This window comes from Ahaetulla prasina, chromosome 1, assembly GCF_028640845.1.
Source record: "Ahaetulla prasina isolate Xishuangbanna chromosome 1, ASM2864084v1, whole genome shotgun sequence".
Taxonomy (NCBI): Eukaryota; Metazoa; Chordata; class Lepidosauria; order Squamata; family Colubridae; genus Ahaetulla; species Ahaetulla prasina.
The window spans coordinates 152,845,805-152,860,920 of record NC_080539.1 but is presented as its reverse complement, the minus strand read 5'-3'; the positions used below and the strand labels follow the sequence as shown (position 1 = coordinate 152,860,920).

General features: G+C 38.0%; 1 protein-coding gene across 2 annotated transcripts in view; it reads right to left on the bottom strand.

The window, feature by feature from the left end:
- The window catches only part of ASAP2 (ArfGAP with SH3 domain, ankyrin repeat and PH domain 2), a 90,355-nt gene that overhangs the window by 5,948 nt on the left and 69,291 nt on the right, over positions 1-15,116 (bottom strand). Inside the window, exons 16-26 of one of the 2 annotated variants that reach the window (XM_058178193.1) lie at positions 14,756-14,850; positions 12,849-13,038; positions 10,304-10,389; positions 10,003-10,118; positions 9,277-9,344; positions 8,775-8,888; positions 7,726-7,978; positions 3,704-3,865; positions 3,124-3,283; positions 2,149-2,210; positions 1,418-1,524 (exon numbers count right to left, since the gene is read on the bottom strand). In XM_058178193.1, the coding sequence (XP_058034176.1) occupies positions 1,418-1,524; positions 2,149-2,210; positions 3,124-3,283; positions 3,704-3,865; positions 7,726-7,978; positions 8,775-8,888; positions 9,277-9,344; positions 10,003-10,118; positions 10,304-10,389; positions 12,849-13,038; positions 14,756-14,850 (1,413 nt within the window). The remainder of the gene's footprint in view (positions 1-1,417; positions 1,525-2,148; positions 2,211-3,123; positions 3,284-3,703; positions 3,866-7,725; positions 7,979-8,774; positions 8,889-9,276; positions 9,345-10,002; positions 10,119-10,303; positions 10,390-12,848; positions 13,039-14,755; positions 14,851-15,116) is intronic. The other variant, XM_058178200.1, reaches the window with a different exon arrangement.

The window sequence follows — 15,116 nt, the reverse complement described above, 5'->3', positions numbered from 1 at the left end:
GCGTCCATATTTTGATGACATGGCTGTGAGGATACTGCAATAGCTTTAAGCGTGCAAAATGGACATAAGTCATTTTTTTCAGTGCTGCTATAACTTCTGTCATTCAATGAATGGTTGTAAGTCGAGGGCTACTTGTATTGGCAACTCCATAAAATACCTCAGAAATATAAACCAACAAGATAAGAAACACAAAAGAGAGCATGACACAACCAAGGGCAACCAACAATTATTCAATGTTCCAACCATTACAAATGGACCTATTTAGCAGGCCGGCATAGCTGCCCAAGGAGAAAAGCTACAGCTTCAAATCTTTACAGAAGATGAATGGGATTGAATCTCTAGGGATATGCAGGTCCAAAGAGCAGCGGTTATATAATAGAGAAGACTCATCTTTTGAGTCCTGGCAAATGATGCAATTGATAAAAAGGACCTAAGCAGTGATGTCTAACCTTTTTGGCACCAAGTAATGAAACTGGAGCACCGAAACCCAGGAGAGAGCAACTGGTTGCTGTGCATGCACACGGCAGCCACCTGTTCCGTCATGCGCATGTGAACCGGTCAGCTGCTCTCTTTTGAGTAATGGGGCATGCATACGCGCCGGACAGCTGGTCTTTGCGCAAAGACCAGCTGTCTGGAAGAGCAGATGGTGACGGGGTGCGTGCCCACAGAGAGGGCTCTGCATGCTACCTCTGACACGCATGCCATAGAGCACAGACATAGAGCAAAGCCCTTCCAGGCTGATCTCATTGGCTGGGCAGAGAGATTATTATCCTATGCAGTATTTTGTCCCTTGCAGATACAACAAAATAGGTATAAAACACACAGCTATATTATTCAAATTTTTAGCTATAATTTATTATTTATAATTAAGTCCCAGCTCAAAGATGCTATTTGGAATCGAGTTTCACAGCTTGTTAGCTATATTTGCAACATACAAACATTTTTCTTGGAATAGTCTCAGTCCTCCGTGTGATTTCAAGCAAAAGTTCTTCCAAAGTGAGAGATACATAAAAAGCCAAACATGCCTTCTTGTTTATTTCTTGGTCAAACTGAATGTATCTGAATTCAACGGACAACAAAGAGAGCCAATAGATTCTGAAGAAATTAAGAGTCTGTACAATGCAGTGGTGAAATTATTTTTTTATTACCAGTTCTGTGGGCGTGGCTTGCTGGGCAGGGTGTGGCTTGGTCGGCATGTCAGGGGAAGGATATTGCAAAGTCTCCATTCCCACCCCACTCTGGGGCCAGCCAGAGGTGGTATTTGCCGGTTCTCCGAACTATTCAAAATTTCCATTACCGGTTCTTCAGAACCTCTCAGAACCTGCTGGATTTCACCCCTGGTACAATGTCTTTAAGTTTCAGGAAGAAGAGCTGCCAACTGCAACCTTTTAAGAGAATGACATGCTTTGCTACTTACTATTTGTGACTTTCTTGGCATTGGTGCTGGAGGTTGGATTGGCACTGATATATTGGTAGAGGGGGCAATTTGAGATCCGGCAGTCTCAGATGCAGAGGAAGACTCAACTGTTATTAAACAAACAAAAAATTAAAGCTAAGTTTAAAATAACAGACATCACTCTATTCTTAATTTCTCATGTCATTATTCTTGTTAATGAAGCCAGTTTTTGTAGCGCTACAAAAATAGTCATCATGTCTCACATCAAAAGCCTCTAACCAATAAATTCTGTTCTATTTTATTCTAAAGAATTCTATATCACTGGAACCCAGGGTGCAATTCAGCATGTACTAACGATGATTTTAAAATATAGATAGGGAATGGCACCTATGTCTTGCTCAAATCCCTTGTTAGCAAAATCATGATATTCATCTTCTCTGCAATTCATTTTTCACAACTGCCCAGAAAACACTGGGGAGATTAGTCACTGCCTCCAAAAATGTTAGTTGGATTGAGGGCAAAAATGTTGTTTGGTTGTTATAGTGAACCCTTCTGTGCATAAAGCACAGCACAAAGCCCACATTGTGAAGTCAGCTCGTGTACCTTTTGTTACGTATGAAATAAGCACGTCGGTCAGTTCTAAAGAACTTCAATTGAAATTGGAATTTTTGTATGTTATAAAATAAAATAAAAACTTATTAACAAAAAAAAGGAAGTGGAAATGAACAAGGTAAAAATTTAAAAATAATTACCACAAGACTGCAGAGATCCAGGGCCCTTATTCTTGTTTGTTAAGTTGGATGACTTGTCAGTCCTATTCAGAAGGGAAGCAAAGGTTATTCTCTATCATTGCTTCCCATTTAGCCTGTTGTCATCATCCCATTTATTTTCTGAAACAATAGTCAGCATGCTATTCTGTATTGCACTTTTAAACGTATTGACCTCATCTTAAATATCTCCTCAAAATAAATATCTGACAAATTATAACAACAACAACAGCCAGAATGTTCATAAATGGTCATTCTACCAACAGAAGTCTAGAAATTCAAGTTGCCATGCCTGGAGAAGCCTTAGGCTAAAGAAGGCTTCTGCAAAGCTTATAGGCAGTACTAGTTTTCACTGCCTTTTTACTCCTTCCCTCAACTTAATTCTCCCCATGCACAGCAAACTATGAATTAGAAGTCTTGGAGAAAGTATGTCACATGGAGAGATGCAATTTTGTTTTCCAAAGTACACTTCTCTATTTAACTGAACAAGTAACAGAAACCAGAGGTAACGAGAGAAAATTCTGGTCAGCCTTAATCCCTTTCTTACAGTATTTCTAACAATGCTTTCGATTGTCTCCAGTGAACCTCACAAGACCGAGATAACAGGAATTTACATAAAAATAAATATTAACACCACAGATATTCTCAAGTATGACTTCAGTTGAAGTCTGATGTTTTTTCTCATGACAGTAAGAGATGATATCCAGACTGTTCTTCCACAATTTTCTTATGAAAGCTTACCCACCTCCACACTCCATTCTTAGAAGCCTATCCTGCCAATGTCTTTTTTCTGCTTTCCCTTGTTCATCCCTCAAGAACGAATTAAATCAACAGAACAAGACCTTGAAGAGCAGCCACTCAGCAGAAAGTGCAAATCATTAGTACAGCTTAACATTCAGCCACAGTTTGAGCATATCATTTTTAAATCAGAACTTTTAGAATGTGTATCTCACAAATTACCCAGAAAGAGGCTTTTTCTGAGATATTCGACTTGGAGGCTGTGGAGGAAGTGGTGGCAGAGCAGGTTTGGTCTGTGGTATAGTTGGTTGTTTTGACTGCTGGTTCAAAGCTTCAAAACCACAGGCTGCCTTTGCAGCTGGAGGTGCTGAAGACAGGATGTCTATAAAAATGCATGGACAACAGTATTCGGATGATGAATGCTGGAATGCTTGAAATGAGCCCCCCCCCACACTCCCCAAATAACATAATACTTTAGAAACCTGTTTTATTAAAAAAAAAAAAAAACAGCCCCGGTAAAATTTCAGAAGCAATCAATAGCAGACCATCCCAATTCACAATCAATATACTGAATAATGTTGTATACAATATTTTAAAATGTGAGGACAGTCTGAACTCTTATCAAAGCTACCCGTGTTCTCAGCCCTGCTTGAAAAAATTATGAATATTCAGAAACTATGATAGCAAATCTACGTTCACCAGAGAGAAAGAAGAATAAGAATGAATTGTGGAATGGACAGTCAAGGCCAACCATGATTAGATGCAGCAAAAACCAAGAAAGCAGCGGAAAGAGCAAACATACTTGTAGATGTTACACGCAATGGTGGAACAGGGGGATGGACAGTTGGTGGATCTGATGAAGACCTTTGCCTGCTTATGCTTTCCATTCCTAAAGAATTTGTCTTCCACAGTGTGTTCGATGAAGGAGTTGTCTGAACAGCACTGCCAAGAAATGAAGACTGAACTAAAAAGAAAGGAGAACACTGTATTATTATTATAATTATAGTTGGCTGTGAAATGAGCAGCTCTACTTCAGTGGACTGGCTGCAATCCAGAAGTACACGTATTTCAGATTTAAAGAAAGATGGGGCCATTTCTAAGGCCCTGTTTGGACAGGTATAGCTGTCATGAATCATGTGACATCTAGGTCTGGGGTTCAGGTATTATAAATGCAGAATACCTCACATTTGACGTGCCAGGCCAACATTACTCCAGTAATGTCCTTTTTCTATGTTCATGTTTTCAATGTGAGCATTTAAAACACAAATGTTTTCACTGGTACAATGTACTCATGTTGAACTGTATTCTGAAATCATGTTCATTTGCAAGAACAAACAGGAAAGTTACTGATGGCATGACAGAGAGGGATGCAGGTCTGCATTTTAAAAAAAAAAAATGGAACAGAGCTTCTGGATAACCGTGTGCCAGTTTGTCAATTCAGCTACGGCTCTCTATGGAGTCAAAACTTTCATATTACTGTCAAGCAGTAATTTTCATCAGGGCACATCATCAAGATGTAATTATATTCCTTCATCCAATTTGTTTAACACACTTTTAAAACACAGAATTATTGATGCGTTATGCAGTTTTAACTGATTCAGCCAGTACCACAAATGGTAATATAAATCATGCTATTTAAGGAAATGGATAAACCAGGCAACTGAATTAGGATGTACAGGGAATACAATTGCTTTCTCTTATCCCAGTTGATGAGCTGGAACTTTAAATCTTCTGATATGATGTGATGGCAGACAAAGTAATGATAGTTGCTCCCACTTCCCACAATTTCTTTTTTCACATTTTTGTGGCAAGTCAGTTGCCACAAAACAGATATGTAAAGGGACAGATGACAGATGAGGAAATGAATTGGCGAGTCAAACAACTGTTATGTTTCTGGTTGCATCAATTATCTTAAGGATTTCTGATCATGTCACAGTTGGTGAGGTGGGGCAAGGAGTGTTATATATGTGAATTCATGAATCACTTCTTTCCTGATGATGTAACAATAGCTAAGAAGTATTTTGCTGATAACTCCTGAACGCAGTAATTGGTTTTGAAATGCAGGAACAATAGCAAGGAAAGCTGCACAGTTCATTAGCTAATGATGAACAAAAGCAGCAGCCTAGTTTACTGATAGGATCTATTTAGCTTGGGAATATAACCTGCATAAATCACAAAGAAAAAGAAAGGAACACTCAAGCTGATCCTGGTTGGACTTCTACATCCTTAAAGGCTGCGTTTTCATTTTAATTATCTCTCCTCACAAAAGATTTAATTAATTAAAAGTTTGCTCCTAGAGGTACAGCACTATATTCTCTAAAAGGGAGGTAGACACGGTGTTATTATTATACCACAAACTCTAGAATCCCCCTCTCCTTTGGATGACCCGGATGGCAATACAGGAAATAGCTTCCTGTGGGCACAACTTCCTGACCCTGACCTCCCAGGGAGGTGGACCCGGCATCCGCCATTCAAAAAGTTGGATGTTCTGCCATGCCAAAAAATTTTTTTGTTTCTGAAGAAGAACCAAGAGCTAAGAAAAAAACCACTTACATCAATCATCCATTTGTTTCAAAATGCCCACACCTGTTACCTCTCAAAGGTAATTCAATTTTCAAAGTGCTTTATTGTCCCACCTTTCTGAGCTCTCAATAGGCAGAACAATGACAAAAATCCTCATTCTACCAGAATGGTTGTCATAAATTCTATGTTTTAGCGACAATATTCTCTTGAAGGAAGAGCAAAAAATATGTTAAAAATTGCAAAACAGAAATATGTAGCCAGCAGCCTTGGAAACACTTTCCACGTCAACCAGCTAGGAGGCTCTTGTTGCTGCTCCTATGCAACCTACATATAGAACAGGGGTCCCCAATTCCCAGGTTGTGGCTCGTTGGGAACCAGGCTGCACAAGTAATTAGTGAAGCTCCATTTGTGCAAGCAGCAAGCTTGTGCACTCCCTGCTTGTGCGGAACCATCCCCTCTCCCCCCTCCCGCCGCCACCACCAGTCTGCAGAGCCAGAAAGGTTGGGGACTGTTGATATAGAGGATAGAGAAATGTTTCCAAGCTCATCCCTTGCAGTGACACAAACACAGAGCATATACAACTTCCGCTCCATCAGTGGAAAGACAGCCATGACCCTGACACACTTAAGACCTCTGACAATCCTTGAGTTAAAGATTAGATACACTTCTATGCCCTTCACAACTGATTTACATGAAATCCTCAACTTACAGCCATTTGTTTAGTGTCCATTCAAAGTTACAAAAGTGAAAAAGTGACATGACCATTTTAAAACACTTACGACCACTGCACCATCTCCATGGTCATGTTATCAAAACTCAGACACTTGGCATGTATTTATAACAGTTGCAGTGTCCTGGGGTCATGTGATCACTCTTTGCAAACTTCTGACAATGTGGAAGCCAGATTCACGTAACAACTGTGTTACTAACTTAACAATTGCAGTGATTCACCTGTGGCAAGAAAGATCATAAAATGGGGCAAAGCTCACTTAAGAACTATCTCGCTTAGCAATGGAAGTTTTAGGCTCCACTGTGGTCGTAAGTAGAGGACTACCTGTATATGCTCAGCCGTTGTGAAGAAGAGAAAGAAAATATCTGAGTGCATGTTTTTGACGTAAAAATAGAAAGCACACAAAGCCCTCCAAGGGAAAAATTCAAAGTAACCTTCAGATATTTTCAGCTATTAAACTTTATGTTGTACTTTTGGATTTTAAACTGATTTTCAATGTCATTTCTTGAATAAAACACTGAACCAAAAGGAAGATCTGGACAAAAGGTTGAAATCTGATTGCTCTTACTCATAAATTATACAACACTGTAAATTCCTGTTGAAAATCAGATGTAACGCATTATGTGGAATAGTTCCAATTGGTAGGGAGTGAAACTTCTTCCTTTTTTACTTCTTGTTCCTTCTCTGTTTGGTTTCTACATCTTCAACTGAGCATTTGACCAAATCTAGAATATTATTTCCAAAGCCGACAAACGTTTTTCCATGATTCTTTGTACAACTGATGCACTTACACTATCAAAGAAAGCCACTAAATTAAGGAGCCTCTCTAAGCACAAGCCACATATTGTAGACTATAATTTCTACTGTTAATTACTACAAGGTCGGAACTGCAGAATTTGAGACAAGGTCCAATTAAGAGAAATAGAAATCTGGGGAGATTTAGGACAGTATAGATTTGCAAGCTGCACAGCATACGTCACATTTATTTCCAAAAGAAGTCATTTATACATAGCAATTTGGTCACTAAAATCAAGAGGAAATAAGTGGTAGATCAAATATCCTATTTTAGAATAGAGTTGTTGTTCATAGCCAGTAAACCCAAATTTCTACATTAAGAAATGATGTAAATATTTGTATTGTTGATGGCATTTAGTTCTGGCTTTTACATTCATTTGCATCTTCAAACAACACAATTAATGGAACCATATAACTAACTAACCACTAACCATATAAATTAGAAATCCCATGTGATATATCCCAGTACAACAAAAATCGAAATAAAAACTTTACTACTGTATGTTTGCTTTTGTTGTCTGAAGCTTTTTTTTTAAAAAAAAAAATAGGCCCCAATTCTAATATAGCATTTAATTTCGGCATACTTTTCCCCCCTCTTCTCTATTTTGAGTATACAGAGCAGTTTAATGCCAAGTTAAAAGAAAGCCATGCATGTTGTTAATATTTATTTGGACAAATTGACAATCAACCCCACACCTTCAAAGGGAAAAAAAAAAAAAGAGAGAACCAAACAGTTTCCTGCCGTTCCTCATCGTCCAATATGAGAGCATTAGTACCTTTCCCAATATTTCTGGGCGGCAAGGGTGGTGCATTGGTAACGGGTGCTGCAGGTTGAACGGGAGGTGGGCTGCTACTGAGAACGGCTCCATAGGTCTCATTTTGTAACAGGCTTGGCATAAAACTTCTCTGTTTGTCCTTGGCTACATTGGCGGCATCTCTTGCCAAAGAGGCGACATTAGGCTGAAGCTGGCTTGATCCTAGCTGATAGAAACTTACAGGTCTGTCCTCTCTTCGACTGGGGCTGGCTTGCTGTAAAAAAAAAAAGAAGAATCCAAAAGAGAGCCAAGTTGTCAAGTATTTTGGTGTCCATGCTATGAATGTAAGTACGCAACTCTGTGTGGCATAAGGCAAAAGAAGCTGGCAACATTCAATCATGCCTTCAACGTAATACCATTAGTTGTGTATTAACAGTCCTTAATCTGATAAATGGGATTTTGGTAAATGACATACCAACCCCACACCAGCAATTTGTGAGTCTGTAACTGTATCATGATTTTGGACAGCAACCACCCATATTCTCAGAATTGTGTAACGGACAGGAAAAATTGCTTGCTCCTTATTTATTCGTTTTTTGCCTGTCTCGTTCGCCATACAGGTAGTCCTCAACTTGTAGCCATTAATTTAGTGACCGTATGAAGTTAAATGGCACTGAAAAAAGTGTTTTATGACCCTTTTTAACACTTGACACATTACAGCATCCCGGGGTCACATTCAGATGCTTGGCAACTGGCATGTATTCATGATGGTTGCAGTGTCCCAGGATCACGTGATCAACTTTTGTAACCTTCTGACAAGCAAAGTCAATGAGAAAGCCAGATTCATTTAATAACTATGTTACTAATTTAACAACTGCAGTGATTCACTTAACAAGTGTGACAAGGAAGGTCATAAAATGGGGGCGAAACTCACTTAACAAATGTCTTGCTTAACAATATCTGGCACTCAATTGTGGTCATAAGTCGAGGGCTACCTGTAGCCTGTTACTTGAGAATTTAGAAGTATTTAAGCGTGCGTCAATAAAATCACGAAGTATTTGAATACGTACCTGCAGTTTTTCATCCACATCATCGTCACTTTCATCCAAGTCTTCATGAAGTAACCGCCATTCATATTCTACGTGAACATGAGAATTAAGCCTTCCAGCCAGAGCCTGAGTAAGCTAAAGGACCAAAGTTAGGCTTTATGGAACCCAGTCTATGTCAATGACTTAAATTCCAAATCGTTAAACAGACCTGGAACCAAATAATTTTCTATCCCTTTCTTTTTTAAGTGCAAAATTATGTTGAAGATATTTGAAGAAATTTATAAAGGTTTTGAATGTGAAGATTTTTTATAGAGCTCATAAAAAACATCCAAGTGAGGGTCCCACAATAATGTTATTTAAATACTATTATGTGACACTAATTACTGTATTGTAATTCAAATGTACTCCCTCCAGTTATGGTTGTGTACGTGGAAGGGGTTGTCCAAAAATATAATAGATTATACATCATGCGCCACTTCAGCTAATGTAAGGGAAGAACATTATGCATAAATCAAAATCTTACCAGCTCTTCACAGTGTGCATGCTTTAAGCGTTTAGCTATATCAAGTGGTGTTTCTCCAGCTTCATTTGCTATAAATCAATGAAAGGAAAAGTTGGTTTGCAACTTTATATTACTAAAAATACAGTATAAGTAGCTTACAAAATGAAAATAACATTAGGAACAGTCCAGCCAAAGACATTAGTTGCTACATATTTTAACTTGCTTTCTTTAACATGGTGGCTCCATATATGTTAGTGTCCACCTCCTATATCTCTCTCATCAGAGGTCATATGGGATGAAGATTAAGGGAACCAAAATATAAGACATATACTGGCACATCGTGTGTGTGTGTGTGTGTGTGTGTGTGTGTGTGTGTGTGTGTGTGTGTTAGTTTACCTGTGGGACTAATTCATGTTTAGTGCAGTGTCCACATTAAAAAATAGGATAATGAACTGAACCTGTTTCTCACTTTATAAAGTCATATATTACCATCTGATTCCTGTGAGATTGGGAATGAGGCCACATAAAACTGTGATATTTTTATACTCATTGACTGAGAGTTCAAATTTTAGACATATGGCTCAATAATGTGTGTGTGTGCGTGTGTGCGCGCGCGTGTGCATGAGAGAGAGAGAGAGAGAGAGAGAGAGAGAGAGAGAGAGAGAGAGAGAGAGAATGCAAACAGCAACAAATTCACCTCAGAACTTTATGTTCCTAACGCCAAGGAGTACTCCTTTTTCTTTTTACCTATTTCAATTGAAGCCTTCCCTCTCAGGAGCAGTTTCAGGCACTCCACATTATCTGTTAAACAGCAGTAATGCAGAGCCGTGCTGCCTTTACACGTCTGCTTGTCAAGATTGCCACTGTACAGGAGGAGAGAACAAAATTGCTTGGCATGTATAGCATAGAAGGTTCTCCAAAGCTTGCTTGGTTCGAGGTATTCAGACAGTTGTTTCCATCAAACTTAACATTTACTGAAAGGGTCTTTTCTTTAATTCTGAGTAATGAAACTGATATGCAAACAAGTGTTTAGTCACAGATGGCCCACCTGTTCTGTACCAAGAAGTCAACTATGTGAAGTGAAGTCCGATCTACCGATCGCACTGCAAGATGAAGGGCAGTTTCATCTTGTTCCTGAAATATACAAAAAAAAAAGTGTTCTAACCGGTGCCCAGCAAAAACATTTTTAAAAATAAGTTTTGAGTCTATTTTTTATTGTTGCACCATACAATTTTGGCCATTGTACTCCAATTTAGCTTTCAAAATTATTTGAAAGCCAAATTCAAGAAGATAATGCAAAATTAAGAGGCACCCTCTATTTATTTTACTTTGCGTTACCCTGGGTCTATTTTAGAGGATAAACCCTTGGGTCTCAGAAATTCTTGTTTTGCTCTGAAGGATTTTATTAATAGAAGTTGAAGGTCAGCAATCACATTTTTTAAAAAATGCCATCTCTGCTACCAAAATGGCAGAGAACTGACAAGAGTCAAATGATAAATTAAATGGCGATGCTAGAAAGTAGTGTTTTGATTTTGTAAGCTAAACAAAAAAGAGACTTCACCAAATCACCACAACACTGTATATGAGAATCAGTTTGGTGTAATGGTAACAGTGTCACCCTAGAAACTTGGAGATGGTAAGTTCTAGTCCTCCTTTAGGCATGAAAGCCAACTGGGAGGCTTTGAGCCATTTACTCTCTTTCAGCTCACCCACCTCACAGAGATAAAAATATAATAAGTAGACATAAGATGAACTGGACAGTTTGGATTGTAAAAGAAGAAAACTGATAACTAATCTATGCATTACATAGTAATATGCAAGATGTGAGGAAGGAGCTTTAAATTGACTGAAACAGTAGTGATGCTTGGAAAAGTTGGGAGCCTCTGGTTCAGGATAATTAACACTAACATTTAATGAATTCATAACCCTTAACTATTTATATTCCAGATCATTTTAACATTTCAAGATCAGGACAAACATTACGGTGGCCAAGATGAGTCATGTTCAATCTAGAATACATTCTGCCCTTCAACACTGTTCTATCCCATTCTATAAATGGTCAGAATACTACTTCATAGCCTATGCAAAAATTAGTTTGCACTTTCATTCTCATTTCTCCCAAGACAGGGTATTTCCATTTGTGTATCCATCTTCTTGACATACAAAACAACTTTTGAAATGTTTTCTACACAGGCTTGTTCACAAAACTGCACCAATGGTTCTTAAAACTCTGGATTAGCTGCATTCAATGAAGCTGAAGTTTAAAATCAAAAGTAAACAACAAAATTCACGCCTAACCCAATAGAGGTATACATGATATCTATGCATTTGGAGAAAGATAAAATATGTAATATTATTTCCAATGTTTTACACTGTAATATTAAAAGCTTCCAGATTACTATAAATGAGCTAAATTGCTTAAACAAAAACACGGCTATAATGGACACATTAGAGCGGAGAATTTTAGTTGGATATTAGCATCTCAGTAATTTAGCTTTATAGGAAAAACAAAAAAGTTTTTAGATGGTGTTGCTCAGCTGTAGTCAAAGAAGACACAGAATCTAAACCATTTTTTAGCCAATTAATATCCTTTCAGTGCAAGAATAAACAATAGAAATAAATATCAAGTGCCATTCTTCTCATATATTAATCTGAGACTGTGTGTATGGTTAGTAGTATTCTTTTATACATATATTCAATCAACACAATATACATTTTTCACACACATCTAAACTGAGTCCCTTAACTCCCTAGCAGTATCTAGGCTGCTTTCCTGCAGCCACAGCCAGCATTGAGTGAGGATTCCCTATGTTTACTTGTCAGAGACACAGTTACTGCAGAGGGGAGGGAAGGGAGTCTCAGAACAATAACTCTGGAAGGTGTCAAAAGTGGTGAGAAGATGTCGTAGACTCTATATCCATTCCATAAAGTTGCATCTTAAAAGTTATAGATGTCATGCTCTTGGTGGGTGGGTGGGTGGGAGACAAATATTTATGATTAGGTTTCAATATGTGTTCAGTGCTCTCCTGCAGAAAGTATTTCTATTATGACCAAGATTGTTGAGGGTAATGTGCTGACTTTATAAACAGCTTAAAGAGGGCTGTAAAGCACTGTGAAGTGGTATATAAGTCTTAGTGCTAGTGCTATCTAATTCTCATAGCTTTTTTTAAATGCTTAGTAACAAATGGAAGGACTTTTTCTTTTATTCTTTTTAAAAGTAGCACAGAAAGACTGATTGCGAGTTAGGTAAGTTTGCAAAATTAGAAACACTTAACACAATAACAGAGTTGAAAGGGACCTTAGAGGTCTTCTAGTCCAACTCCCTGGCTCAGGCAGGAAACCCTATACCACTTCAGACAAATGGTTGTCCAATCTCTTCTTAAAAACTTCCAGTGTTGGAGCATCCACAACTTCTGGAGGCAAGTCGTTCCACTGATTAACTGTTCTAACTATCAGGAAATTTTTCCTTAGTTCTAGGTTGGTTCTCTCCTTGATTAGTTTCCATCCGCTGCTTCTTTGCTTCTTTGAATCTAATTTCTACAAATAGAGTATTTGTGTTCAAAACTTGATTAACAGACGGTTTCTGTACATACATGTCCATTTGCTAATGGAATTTTCTCGGTTAGATCCACCCCGTCAGCATACACTTGAACGAGTCCAAAAATGTCTCTTGCTCTGACTGCTTCACAAAGGTTTTGTAGCTTAGTCACATTGTCAGTGTATTTCTTCCTTGCATATTTTCTTTCAATATATTTGGCATTAATATAATCTTTTCTAGCATTCCTGAAATGACATATGGCATACACTGTAAAATGGTGCATGATGAACAGCTGAAATACTTGTTCTGCAAAATATATAACGATATTCATAACTCTGAACAAGAAATGGCTCATGTAAACATCATGGCTTTTATTTGCAGTATTGTAATGACCTTTTCCTCTTCTGACGCATCTGTGAATGTGTTGCAGTTGTGAGCATTGATTTATCCATTGGGAAACAATGATCCAAATATATGGATATAAATGCCTGTAGGTGTTCTTCATTTCCCCAGCTACTTGAAACAACTGATAATCAATGCAACAGATTTGTTCCCTAAATTATTCAAGGGAGATTTTTAGACTGAATTTAGAAAAAAAAAAACATTGCTCAAATGCTCTTTTTTACCTGAAGTCTGTTAAATCTTGAAAGTTTAACAGTTTACTATTAACAGAATTAACAGAAAATCTGCTACAAATTCAGAATTGCTTGGTTGCATGCTAGCAAGTGAATTTTGGGAGCTGAAATCCACACACCTTGACATTGCAAAGTTTGAAAAACATTGCCCTAAAGTTTCCCAGGTGTCCAAAATCCGCTGTAGAAAGCTCCTCAACTCTCCAGAACCGATTTTGAATGTGGAAGGAATGCTGAAGACGTTACAATAATAAGGGAGATTCTCTCAGCATAATAGTCCAATTCCAATTGGCATGGGAGAACCCCAAAAAAGTCTGCTTCTACAACAGTCTGCTTCTACTCCCTGCCCACATACACAATCTTCTGTGCATGCTCAGACTTTGAAGAAACTTTGCCTGCACTGTGGAATGGACCACAGTGATTTTAAGACTGCCAGGGGAACATTTATAGATTCCTACAGGGGAAAAAACCTCCACCATTCTCCTCTCCTTCACACATCAGAGTTTTTCAGCAATTAACAGAATCTTATTTCCAAATTAGTTTTCATACTACAGCTTAATCCCTATTTTAATATCTCGCATACTGTCTTGGGGAAGACCTTATTATTTCCTTTGATTTCCACCAGTAACCAACAGTTATTACTACCGGTAGATGTGATAACTACTGTAGTAAATAATTATAGAAATTGCACAGGATTCAAAGGTTTACATTTCTTTTTAAAATATTTTAGTGTGTTCAGATTGGTCTAATTCTTAGTTCATCTTTGTATGATTTAAGACAACAGAACCTCTTAAATATCTGAAAATGACCAATTTTCTCTTAGATTTTAAGATCCAGTAGAGCCAGAAGATTAAGTGACATGGTGGTTAAGATGCTTAGCTTGTCGATCAGAAGGTCAGCTGTTCGAATCCCTAGCGCCGCGTGAGTGAGCTCCCGTTACTTGTCCCAGCTTCTGCCAACCTAGCAGTTCGAAAGCATGTAAAAAATGCAAGTAGAAAAATAGACTACTTTGGTGGGAAAGTAACAGCACTCCGTGTGCCTTCGGCATTTAGTCATGCCAGCCACATGACCACGGAGACATCTTCGGACAGTGCTGGCTCTTCGGCTTTGAAATGGAGATGAACACCACCCCTAGAGCCAGAAATGACTAGTACGCATGTATACGCAACCTAGTACGCAACCATTACCTTTATCTTTAGAGCCAGAAGAATCAATCTGTTTAAAGTGACTGCCCTTGAATCACTAAGTCAGCGCTCATATTAACTCCATTCACACATTACGCCACAACCAACACAGGTATCACTCTGAACATTCCATCTTTCATACTTACATATCACTACTTGGATTGGGTTTGACGAGTTCATCTGCTGGCAGACAAAATTCCATAATCTCATTAAATCCTGCATTCCCGATATTCTTAGCAAGCTATTAAGATAAATGTCAAGAAATCGTGTGAATGAACCCAATGGCTACTTAAATACAATACTTTCAATTTGAGGCATCAAAAAACCCGAACATTTGAATTTTGCAGCTGTAAATTTTACTTTACAGGCAATTTTTTTAAAATTAGATTAAATAAACTAGATTAAACAAAAGCCCAATATTACCTCTGCAAATTTACTTGAAAATAACATTGCTATACAGTAGAATTTCAGTTTTCTAGACCTCAGTACAAATACCTTTATACATAA